The 12,029-nt window shown below is 56.9% G+C and overlaps 1 protein-coding gene across 1 annotated transcript; it reads right to left on the bottom strand.

The window, feature by feature from the left end:
* Positions 1 to 4,990: 4,990 nt before the first annotated feature.
* KLHDC8A (kelch domain containing 8A) lies at positions 4,991 to 11,363 on the bottom strand. The gene is made up of 6 exons (XM_004578714.2): positions 11,091 to 11,363; positions 9,962 to 10,467; positions 7,404 to 7,568; positions 7,035 to 7,250; positions 6,399 to 6,500; positions 4,991 to 5,735 (listed from the first exon to the last, which is right to left on the bottom strand). The coding sequence occupies exons 2-6, from the start codon at positions 10,335 to 10,337 to the stop codon at positions 5,542 to 5,544; spliced, it is 1,053 nt and encodes a 350-aa protein (XP_004578771.1). The 5' UTR covers positions 10,338 to 10,467; positions 11,091 to 11,363; the 3' UTR covers positions 4,991 to 5,541.
* Between the last annotated feature and the right edge of the window lie 666 nt (positions 11,364 to 12,029).

Raw genomic sequence — 12,029 nt, forward strand, 5'->3', positions numbered from 1 at the left:
CTTTGGAGAGTTCTGAGGTGCTGTTGCTTTCCTTGCTCTGTCCAAGGCCCGTTGACTGACAGAGTCCACCCTAGTGTTCTGGGGACAACTTCTAAAAGTTCGGGCATTCGGGCGTAAGGACAGGACCCGGCAACAGAGCTGTCCATTGTCCACGTGCTCAGGAGAAGGGAAGGGGGAGGAGGGGATGCAGCATGCACAGGGCAGGGGGTCCAGAGCAGCTGGACCGGGATGGAGAAGCTGGAAGGGCAGATCCTTAGGAAGGGCCCTAGAGCCCAGGGTGAGGCTGGGCTCCCCTGGGCGCCAGGAGGACTCCGGGAGAAGGACCGAGCTCCAAGAGTGTGGAGTCAGATCTGCAGATATTCCTGAAAGGGCACAAGTGCCCAGCTGCCAGGTGGAGGGCCTGGGGCAGGCGGATCGGATTGGGAAGCTACAAGATGCTGCCCTCCTGCCAGGCGGTCAGGGGCTGAACGAAGCTCATGGCTCTGTGAGGGTCGCAACCAGTGCAGGAGCCAGCTGCCCCCGAGTGCCTGAGAGTCTGGGTCTACATGCCATGAGCCTATGCAGCTCCAGTCTGGTCCTGGTCCTTCTGCAAGTGGGAACTTGGACTACGGAGCAAGGCAGCCTGGGAGCCTAGGGGGGAGACATGTCAATTACTGTTCCCCAAGAAATGCTTCATTAAGATTGACTTATTTGAAAGGTAAAAACACACATACATATATATGTACAAACATTAACACACATATGCATATTTACACACATATATGCATACACACATTTATATACATATGTATGTACACACTTGTTCACACACATACGCATTTCCCCCAAATGCTTAGGAACTCCATCAGGATCTGTCTCACCCATCATGTGCGACCTCCAGGCGCATTAGCAGGTAGTTGGGTCGGAAGCCTGGAGTAGCTAGGATCTGAACCGGCACTGTGCTGTGGGATATGGGCACCCCAAGCAGCGCCTTAACCTGAGGGGCCACAATGGCCACCCCTAAATCTTTTGTTTCAAGACTCTGAGCTTCTGAGTTTAGAACCGTGGCTGGGTTTTTTCTGCAGGAGGGTAGGCAGGTCCCGCACGTCCTTGTTTTGTGTTTCATGCCGGGATGGCAGGGTGGGCCACTTGCGGGGAGATGGTGAGTAAAGTGTTAGGGTTTCAGTGACATCCTCCTTCCAACAGCACAGGCAGAGCTGGGGAGGCCGGGGGGCTGCAGGCCCCAGGTGGCCCTGCATCCCACCCTCCATGGCTCCGAAGGTAGAGGAGGGCAGATTTTTCCACGCCGGGCAAAGTTGTCACCTCAGGCAGGGAAGCATTCAGGCACTTCTTGGGCGCTAAGCCCCTCGCCCATGGGCCCTGTGAGTTGTCCTCCAACTGTTTTCTCTGGTGGAGGGAAATGGCTTTGGGAGCTTCTACAGGAAGTAAAGAAACTGTCTCAGGAGAGTCCAGAGTGGCTAAATTAGGAGCTGGGACTGGGCACTGGAAGCTTGCCCAGCCTTTCCCCTGCTGAACCAGGCAGCCATTCACTCACTGCAGGGGCAGTGAGCACTGGCACTGGCCCAGGCACACAGGCACCGAGCAGGTGAAGATGGGTGAGAAGGCTGTGTCCCTCCTGGTGCTGCTGGAGCACTCTGGGGGAAGTCACCCCAGTCTGTACCAGGGTGCCAAAGGGCCCTCTGGCCATGATCACAAACCATGATTCTGGGTTCTGGGGGCGGGGACAGCAGTATGCACAATTCAAGGCAGCAGGGGTCTTCCCCTGCCCGAGGACAGCGGAAGTTACAATGCTCAAGGTGCAGGCTCATGAGCCTGGTGAATGTGGCTCTGAGAGTGTGAGGCAGGGCAAAGGCTTGCCAGCTCCCACAAGATGGGGGGTGCCAACCTGATCACGCTGCTCTTCCTCCTAAAACCCCCAACCCAGCTCCCCATTTCCCACCTCTGTGGAGTCAAACTCCTCAGCGAGGCACTCAGGGAGGAGAAAGCCTGCACTTCCACCCACTCTAGTCTCCACCACTTGGCATCCACCAGCAGAGCCGGTCCTTCCCTCAGTGGGCCTGAGAACACAGAAATCACACTGGGGCTCCTGGCTGGGCAGTCGCAAACCATGGCACTTGGCCTTCCCTGCAAGGCCTCATTGTGTCCATTTCATACATGGGGAAACCGAGACGCAGAGGGTTAGGTAAGCCAGAGACCTGAGGGGTCCATTTCTCCAATTCCACACCTGCGCTCTTTGAGATTAATTTTCTGGGAACCCGCCCTTGCCCCACCTCAGCTCAGTTCAGCTCAGCTCCCTGGATCGTTGGGGCCCAGGGGTGGGGTGGGGAGCCTCTGGGTTGCATCAGCCAAGGCTGATACTGTTCGCACAGCAGCTGCAGGCTCCGTCTCCTGGGTTTCCCATGGACTGTAGCTGGTGTGGACAGTAACCCTAAGCCTAGTGTCAGGCTGGGTATCTAAGCCTAGATGATTCCAAAGGCCAACGTGCTCACCAGGTGTTCGGTGTTACACAGCAGTTTGGAACAGCCCATGGGAGGAGGACATTACAAGGGGGTTTTCCCAGGGATGTGAACTTAGGAATACTCTGCTTACTTTACATCATGGGGACCTTCCCAGCCCCACCCCTTTCCAATTAAAGGAAAGGTAGATCAGATTTACAGAGAGAAGGAGACAAAGCAAAAGCTCTTTCACCTGCTGGGTCATTACCCACATGGCCAAAACAGTAAATTGAGCTGATTCAAAGCTAGGAGCCAGGAGTTTTTCCTACATTGTCTCCTAAATGATTTGCAGGGTCCCAAGGCTTTGGGCCATCCTCCATTGATTTCTCAGGTCACAAGCAGGGAGCTGGATGGGAAATGGAGCATCCAGGACACAAACCAGCACCTATATGGGATCCTGGCGCTTGCAAGGCAAGGATTTAGCCACTGAGTCATCGAGCTGGGCCCCTTCCCCGCCTCTCTTTGTGAACCCCCACACTCGCTGCTCAGAGCCACCATGCCTCCAGGTTGAGTACTTTGATCTCTCTCTTTCTTGGTACTGCTCCATTTGAAACCATGCAGGGCCACGGCCACAAGTTTTGGAAACAGATCTGGCTCAGTCACTTACAAGTTACATGAGGGTAACCCCTCTGAGCTACCATTCTTGTCTGTGAAATAGGAGGATATTTCCTGATTGCAGAGTGGACCAGAGGCTTGAAGCATGGAGTTGTTTTTTTTTAAGGTTAATTTATTTTTATTAGAAGGCCAGATATACAGAAAGGAGGAGAGTCAGAGAGGAAGATCCTCCATCCGATGATTCGCTCCCCAAGTGGTTGCAATGGCTGGAGCTGCGCTGAATCAAAGCCAGGAGCCAGGAGCTTCTTTCAGGCCTCCCACATGGATGCAGGGTCCCAAGACCTTGGACTGTCCTCAGCTGCCACAGCAGGGAGCTGGATGGAAAGCAGGGCCACTAGGATTAGAACTGGTGCCCATATGGGATCCTGGAGCATTCAAAGCGAGGATTTTAGACGTTAGGTTTCTGGGCCCCAGCACGGAGTTTTAATGTGTCATGGATGCAGAAAAGAGGTGAGGGACTCCCCACAATGAGAGGGTGATGGGAAGGTCTGAAGCAGGGGTTACGGAGGAGGAGTCAGGCCTGGGACCAGGTCATCCTCCCACAAGGATTGGCTCCTCATTTGAAAGCATGGTTCTTAGGAAGGAGTGTGAGGCAGAAGAAGGGGAGACCATACCAGGGCTGGCCTCCGAGTGCTGTTAAATCCTTCCTGGTGTCTGTAGCACCGCCAGTCCCTTTGCAGAACGGCGACTTCAGGGGCTGAACCAAAGTAGGGGATCCAGAAGGCACAGGCGCCTCTGAATTGCTCGCTAGAGGGCGCTCACGCCATAGGCGGCCTCTTGGTCAGGGTGAGAAGGAAATACTGGCCAGCAGGTGGCAGTGTCCTCCTGGGATTCAAGTAAAGAAAAAGGCTCTCAGAGGGGTTGGCGGTAGGAGGGTTGGGGTGGGGGAGTCCTTAATACCTAAAGCCTGGCTTCCAGCCGTGCTGGAAGACACGGCTGAAGGTGCCACACCCACCCTCCACTGCACAGAGCCAGACAGGTCATCTTCCTGCTCGCTGCCCCAGGAGAAATCCTCCTACTATCATGGAGGCTCCACCACCTGCTTCTCCAGGGCCCTTCATCAGTGGTCAGCCCAGAGGCCAGAGCAGTAGCACTGGGAGTTAAGCAGCTGCCTTCCCCCACGACATGCCATACTAGAGTACCAATGAGTCTGGGCTGCTCGGTTTCCCATCCAGCTCCCTGATGATGCAGCTGGGAAAGCAGCAGAGGACGGCCCCAGGGCTTGGGTCTCTGACAACCATGTGGCTGAATGGAGTTCCAGGTCCCTGGCTGTAGCCTGGCCCCGCTGGGCCTATGCTGATCATTTGGGAAGTGAACCAGCAGATGGAAGATCTCTCACTCCCTGTCATTCTGACTTGCAAAAACAAACTCAACAACAACAATAATAACAACAACAACAACAGAGAACCTAAGGTGCTACACATGCAACAAGGAGGCATAGCCTTCAGGCTCTTAGGGGCCGACGTGAGTGAGCAAATCCCTTTCTACTTTGGACAGAAAAACAGGAAATAGGAGCTAAAGTTGATTAAAGTCAGGTCAATCTGGGAGGAATCTAGCACAGAAGGTTGTATGAGCATGACCTTCTCTGAATCGCCTGGGGACTTGACACGAGAGGGGACCTGCTTTTCTGGGACTAGTGAGGTAGGACCCTTTGGGGCGGGCAGTCCAGGAGAGGTGGCCACGAGGTCCCCTCTACCCACCAGACACCCACGCCAAATCAGGTGCTACAGAAGATACGAATATAGACTTTAATTGGTGCTGCTGTGGTTAACCAGAGTGAAGTAATCCATTGTGGTGGATTCTCACGGCACAGTGTAAATGGGAGGTTGCACAGAGGAACACTCACCAGGGACAAGAGGGCCACGCCTCCGGCCGGTAGAGGTGCAAACACGAGCAAGGTGCTTCTTCCCCCATTTTCATGCACCTGGCAGGGACCCCCAGGGGAAGCCCCTGAGGCCGAAGCATCTCTCCCAGTGCAGCTGCCCCTGGTTTCAAGTCCAATTCCAGCCAAGCAGACGAGGTGATAGGGAGAGGGGAAGGGGGTTGACTGCGACCACCCAGGGAGGGGATACTGACCAAGGCAGGACAAAGGACCTGGCCATCCCTGCCATCTTTCCCTGTTGTTCGTCCAATACATTTTCAAGTGGTGCAATGCCAGGGGACAGAGTGGGCAGCAATAGCAGCTCAGCCGCTGGGGCCAGAGCTGCCTTTACAGGCAGGAACAGGAAACAAAGATTCTGCCTGGACAGCAGCCCAGCTCTAGCCTGGGCTTGGTAGAACAAGTGTGCACTGTGGCCAGCGTTCTGGGGCTGGGAGGGTTTGCATGGGCTGAGGATCAGCCAGAGCCCCAGGAACTGACCTTGCAAGTGGACCATCCCTGCCTTAACCTTGACAGAGCCTGCTCACGTGGAGAGCAAAGAGCCATGACCCGCTAGGAATCAGAAACGCACAGGGCTTCCACAGCATCACTGAGACCCTGGCTGACACCTCCCACGGCCAGCAGGCAGTTCTTGAAGACAATGCTGGAGCAGGCACAGCGCGGTGTGGGCATGGCGGGCAGGGCCTCCCATTTGTTCTTGCCTGGGTGGAAGGCTTCCGCTGTCTCCAGGACGGTGGGTTGATTCCCTGAGAGCATGAAAGCGTGGCCCTTACCATGGCAGCTAGACACCGATCCATGGCCACAGCCAGCCCGGTTGCCTCCCTCCCACCGGCAGCTTCACCTTTTTGGCGACCAGCCCGCTTCCCCATCCTGGCCTGGCCCAGCGGCTCTGCTCCTCTCCCCTTCTGCCTGCTGCTGTTTAATAAGAGCCTTCCTTCCTCACCTGCCTTGCTTTTTCCCAGAAGTTTCTGGAACACTGTGGCCTCCTACCTCCCACATGGTCATTGCTGTTGCCCACTACGCATTTTCATGAACTTTCTGTAGTCCCTGGCAGGTGGCTGTCTGTCCTATTGTGGGTAAGGCTGGGTTTCTGGGGACAAGGTGTCTGAAGAGCAGGATCAAATGGCACCACACCCCCCATCACTGCTATACCCTGTCCCCAACTGCTCCCGAGTACCCCAGGATGTCCTGTAGTCTCCCTGGACCTCAGTTCCCCCATGTCAGAGGACAGAAGGGCTAACAGTGGATAGGTCAAGTGCAAGCCAGAAGGAATGGAATGCTTTGAACTCTTGGGGATCCAGCAGTGGGCAAGTGGCATGCTAGGAGCCAGTGATTTCTCCTGTTCATTCCTGGTGCCAGGGACCTGCTGAAAGCCACAGCCCACTCCTGCCTGGGGCCTGCAGCCTTACCCAGTCCGCCGGCTACCACGACCCGTCCACTCAGAGAGCCAGCCACGAAGTCTGCCCGCCGCTTCTTGAGGAAGAAAGAGCGTTCCATCTTCAGCCATCCCCCTGCAGGTGTAGGCAGTGGCAGGACAGAGACAGGATGAGATGCAGGCCACCACCCTGGACCTGTGTGTGTGCATGTGTGCATATGTACATAGTGCCCCTCTTCTGTCTGAAATGATGTTCTCTGTAGCTGACACCCTCGACCTTGCAGCTGCAGTGTAGGGAACCAGAAACCCTCACAAAGAATCAACTTGTTCTGTATCCCTGCATATGGCTACAAGCCAAAGAGAAGCAGGAAATGGAGGAGGTGGGATCCAATGCTTCTCCATCAGTTAAAGGTAAGAACTCTGCCTCTACCTTGCACCGGAACCTGCATGGGCATTGTAACAGACAATGGGTAGGAAGGACTTTGCAAATTCACCAAGCAAATGGGGGCTCTGAATCTGATGCTCAGGGGAGCCCCAGGTGCAGTGGTCCTTCAGGTTTTTCCAAGCTTCACCCAGCTGGGAAGACAGATGGGATGGGGGAGGTGTGTGCGTGGCAGAGTATTGAAGGGGCATCCTGGGGAGCAGGTCCAGGGGCCAGCAGCCTGCTCACCCTGCTCCATGTCGAACATGTCCATGGTGCGAAGGAACTTGGGCTGCCGGTAGAGACGCCCCTGCCGGAGGCCTCCCAGGCTGTACAGGCGGTTGTCTAAGTTCACGAAGCTGGAGAAGGCTCGCTTACAGGGGATGTTGGGGAACTTGGTCCAGGAGCGGGTCTCAATGTCAAAGACCTCGAAGGCATTGACCGCGTACTTGCACTGCCGTCCCCCTGGAGGCCGGAGCAGGAGGGAATGGGTCACCTACCTACACAGGACGCTCCCCAAGGGCTGGGACGGCATGATTAAACCCCTACCCCACATCTTCCCCCACCCCTGTGTTGATGCCCGAGGCTGGGAGAACACAGGTGACTGCCCCCTCTTACCCAGTACATAGATCTTGGAGCCTCGGAGGAAGGAGGTGGCAGCATAGCGTGGGGTGGGCATGGGAGCTAGCGACACCCACATGTCCTTGAGCATGTCGTAATGTTGGAGGTGGTTGTGTGGACGGAGGTCCAGGCCCATCCCGCCTGCTGCATACACTCGGTAATCTAGGAAGAGGCCACACACAAATCCCTGGCTCAGCTCCCAGACCCAGCAGGACTGGTCACTGACCATGGTCAAAGCCACTTCCCAACCACCGCTCTGCCCTGCCAGAACCCCTGGCTGGGTCAGTGTGGCTGATAGCACCCCTGCTGAGCCAGGAAGGATTGCATTTGCATGCCTGAGACTTCTGTAGTACCCAGCCCTTCCCTGAGCCAGAACCAGCAGTTTCTGCCAAGGCAAGGACATGGTCAAGTGTAGATCCAGACAGCGCTTTGCGAGTCTTGCCCCTGCACTGTCTACTTTCTGGTTTGGCTAACACGGAGGCACATTTCTTCGGATACCCTTCCACAGTGGCCTGCTCCCCAGGTGACCCCAGGCTGGAATTCACTAGATAAAACAGGAGGAGGAGCCTTCAGAAATGAGGTCAATCCTGCTGTCGCAGGCCTTGGGGGACACTGTGCTGCCTCTGATTCTGGCTTTGATGGCTGCCTGGGGGGGGGGGGGCTTGTGGAACTTGGAGGTGCCCCACCCTGAGTGGGAGAGGGCTGGAGTGAGCGAGGGTGATGCCTTGGGAGGACAGGGCCTAGCCCCTAAGAAGCCAGGGCAGAGTGCCCTGATCAGTAGTCCTCTCCCATTCTCCATCTCTCTTGGCTCCCAGTGACCCTTTGAGGGACTTGGCTGACACACTGCACCAGTAAGACTAAGCAAGGAGTCTCTTTTGCCCAGTCCTCACCGGGCACCTGCCAGATAAACAAGATCCCTGGTCCAGGACCCTCTTTTTCTCCAGGACCCTTTCCTGCCTGAAATCCTGTCTCCCAGTGGCTGGTCCTTATCACATCTGATGCCTTAACTCCTCACGGTTAGTCCAGGGATCAGTACTCCTCTCTATATCCCAATCTCACCAGGCCAGACATCCACCCCAGCCTGAGGCTGGCAGACATGACCTGACTATGAGAAATTCCCTCCCACCCCTGCACCTGCTCCTGGGAATCAGCCCCACCTGGTCTACACTACTACAGTGTGTCACCTGCACGTCCCTGAGCTGTGAGGCCAGGAGACAGCACTGGCTCAGGGTCCCCAGGGTGGAGGCACCTTCATCACGTCTCCTGCCTCTGTCACTCCTCTCGTCATGGGTTACGAAAACCCCCTTTGTTTATTCCAATCAGTTATTGGTCTTTGCCAGTTTGTTCATCTGCAACCCTGAGTCTGGTATGATGCCTGGCACACAGGCTGGGAAATGCTTCTTAAACCCATGTGATGCCAAGGTGAGGCACCTGGGCACCATCATCGCTCCCTAGGAGGCTGTGCACCCTTGGGCCAGTGGTTTAGTCTCTCTGGGTCCCAGTGCTGCTTCTCTCTAAAATGAGGCTAATAATAGCTCAAATCTCATTGGGTTGTGAGGGCTCAATATAAGCGCACTCTTCTCTCAGGAGGCCTGCGGGAATCGAGGGGTCCTTTCTCTCTTTCCACATTCCCCACGCACCCCCTCCACCTCCTATTCTTCCCATTCAAAGGCCGTGAAAGCCCCACTAACCCCTGCTTCCCTTTGGTCACTTTTACTGGTCAGACCTGGACTCCAGAACTGCCTCTTCCATCCTGAGGCCTCGCACGTGTCCTGGACAGGACAGGTCCTGGACAGAACAGGTGCTCTCGGGAAATCACAGGTTCTGAGCTAGCATTGATTTGATAGGCAGCCAGCATGGTTTAGCAGAGGGAAAGGCTAGAGGAGTGAAGGGTCTAGGTCAATCATCAGTATGAAGCTCAGGCTGGTGTGGGGAAGCCGGAGTCTTTTAACTCCCACCGGACCGCAGTCCCTGAAAACCTTGTGTTTTAGCACCTGTGTCCCAGGCCGCCCTAGACCTGAAAAGAACAGAATGAGGGATTCTGCGAAAGTGAAACTAGGTTCATCCAACCACAGACAAGCACTTGCATATCTTGAGCACTCAGTACCTCTGGGCAAGACACCACACAATCCTCAAGGGCCTTCTGGACATCACTGAGCCCCTCTGGGACCAGCAGGTCAAGTGGGGAAACAGCCTGTTAGAGGTGGTGCTGTCTGGCAGGCACGATGCAAGGGGAGGGGACGGGTGAGTGGGAGATGCTGAACGCAGGGGTCTGCATAGACTCACAGTGATCCTCACAGCCCACACCTCTGGCTGGCTCTCCCTGGGCAGCGACCTGCTCAGCCTGCTGGTAGAGGGTGGCCAAAAACAGGTGTAATTGCCAGGCACTTCACTCCCTGAGCCTGGGTTTCCCCTTCTGAAAGGTTAAGGCCAGGGAGCCCTAGCATCAAACTGACTTTGCAGTGGGTCCCCATATTCGGGTTGGTTTTCACCCCTTTGCCTGGGAACACATCACTTCCTGTTCTCTGCGCCCCCTCCATCCCTGCCCCACTTGCCTTTGGCCGTGACCGAGATGCCCATGGCAGCTTCCCGCAGCACACTGCGCTTCTTCCACTTGCCCTCATCGATGCTGTACATCTCCACGACCTTCAGGGGCAGCTGGCTGGTACCCACTCCCCCAATCACCATGATCCGCTTCCCCAGGGCAGTGACTGCCATCCCAGCCCGGGCTGTGGGCAGCGGGGGCAGGGCGGTCCATTGGTCGGCCTCCGGGGAGTAGACCTCGAAGCAGTCCATGGGGACACCATTGTCGTCACATCCCCCGATGGCATACACCTGCCCCCCAGTCTCCAGAAGGGAGCAGTAGACCCTGCGGCTGGGCAGTGGGGCCAGACGCTTCCACTGGAAGTCCTTGACGTTGGGTACCTCCATGGCAGGGCGGGGCGGGCTATTCGGCCCCTCTTGCAGTCTCCATCGCGCTGGTTCCAGCCCGACGCTGACGCTGGCCGGGACTTCCCAGCTTCTCAAGCCTCAGCGTTAGGGGTGGCGTCCACGCTCCGCCCTGCGGGAGGGACTGGACAAATCAAGGGCAGCCCGAGCAAAGCCACTCGCGGGCTTTGCAGCCCCTTGCCAACTTTAAAGGAAGACGCGGCGATGGAGGACGCTACCCCGCAACGGCACCACGCCCCGCACCACCGTGGCTCCTTCCTCGCCCAAGGCCTGGAGACAGCTGGGAAGCGCCGAGGGGGCGGAGCGGGGGCTTCTAAGGGTGCTGGGAGCCAGGTTGACCCCGAATGAAGGAAGGAGTTGGCTCTTGGCGCGCCACGCCGCGCCCCCTCCCCGCAATCCCGCGTCTCCGCCCCCGCGCCACGTACGCTGCTAGGCAGGCGAAGCGCGTGGCGAGCGCCGAGTCCCCGCCCGGTGACTCCAGAGCAGCTGAGAGGACACTGTGGCCTTTCCCAACCCGCGCCCTGCTGTCACACGCACGGTCGGGGACCCCGCGGGCCGCCGCCTCCGGGAAGGAGGTTGGAGAGCCTGCTCCGCACACGGCTACACCGCGGGCGCCACACCTGTGCGGGAATCCGCGTGCGCCTCGCGGCGGCAGAGCCAGCCGTGACCTGTTTACATAAGCGTGGGCAGCTCCTGGCCCGCGGGGGAGGGCTGGGGCCCGCGGGGGCCGCTCACCTTGGCCTCAGATCGGGCGAAATCGGGGTGGGGGCACACCCGATCCCCAGACGCCAGGGAATCAGACTCCCTCCAGGGCGCAGGCGGGCCTTTGTGAGGATTTGTTTTGGATGAGGAGGCGGAGAACCCAATTACCCGGTTTATCTACAGTACACAGACTCGCAGCATGACAGCCCGGCTCAGTAGCCCGCTTTGTTTGCGGGGAGGCATCATTATGGGGCTTAACCTCCTAGAGACGGTGGGTGTGGTGTCACTCACACACACCTGACACAGGTGCAGCGCCTGGCAAGGAAGCGCCTAGCCACACATCCCCCTCTCCCCGACAAATGGTCACACCCACCGAGATGCCGGCGGAGGCGTGGTTAGGCAGGCACACAACCGGAGGCTGTGACGTAGACAAATCCAGCATCCCCACAGTCCAGCCTTCCGCCTACACGGCGAGAGGTAAACCTCCTGATCAGATCTTGACTTTCGGGCCAGCCCACTTCCTAATACCAGTTCCCAGGAACAAAACAGCCGTACCTACCAGGGGACCACCTGCCCTGGTGGCTAGCAGAGAGCCCCTGGGGTCCTCCTCTCGGTTGTCTCTCTCCAATACAACCACACCTTCAAGCGCCCCTGGGTGAGTCTGACAGGCCTGGGTTGGAGTCCTGGCTCTGGAAATTACTTAGCTGCTCTTGGCTTTGGTGTTCTGGGTTTCACAAAGATTTTTTGTTTTCAAATCAGTTCTAGATTCCCGGATGGTTGTTAGTTGGGGGTGGGAGTGGGAACCCTTTATGTAATATTCTCCAGTGGTAGCAGCTTACAAAATTATAGCACAATAGCCCAGCCAGGCCACCGAGGCTGTTGGGGTCAGATCAGAGCATTCCTTTGTGCTGCCCTCCCTTCTCTGCCCACACGTGCTTCCTTCCTATCCCCTGCCTTTCCAGGCCCTAGACA

The sequence above is a fragment of the Ochotona princeps genome, chromosome 10 (genome assembly GCF_030435755.1).
Source record: "Ochotona princeps isolate mOchPri1 chromosome 10, mOchPri1.hap1, whole genome shotgun sequence".
NCBI classification, from domain to species: domain Eukaryota; kingdom Metazoa; phylum Chordata; class Mammalia; order Lagomorpha; family Ochotonidae; genus Ochotona; species Ochotona princeps.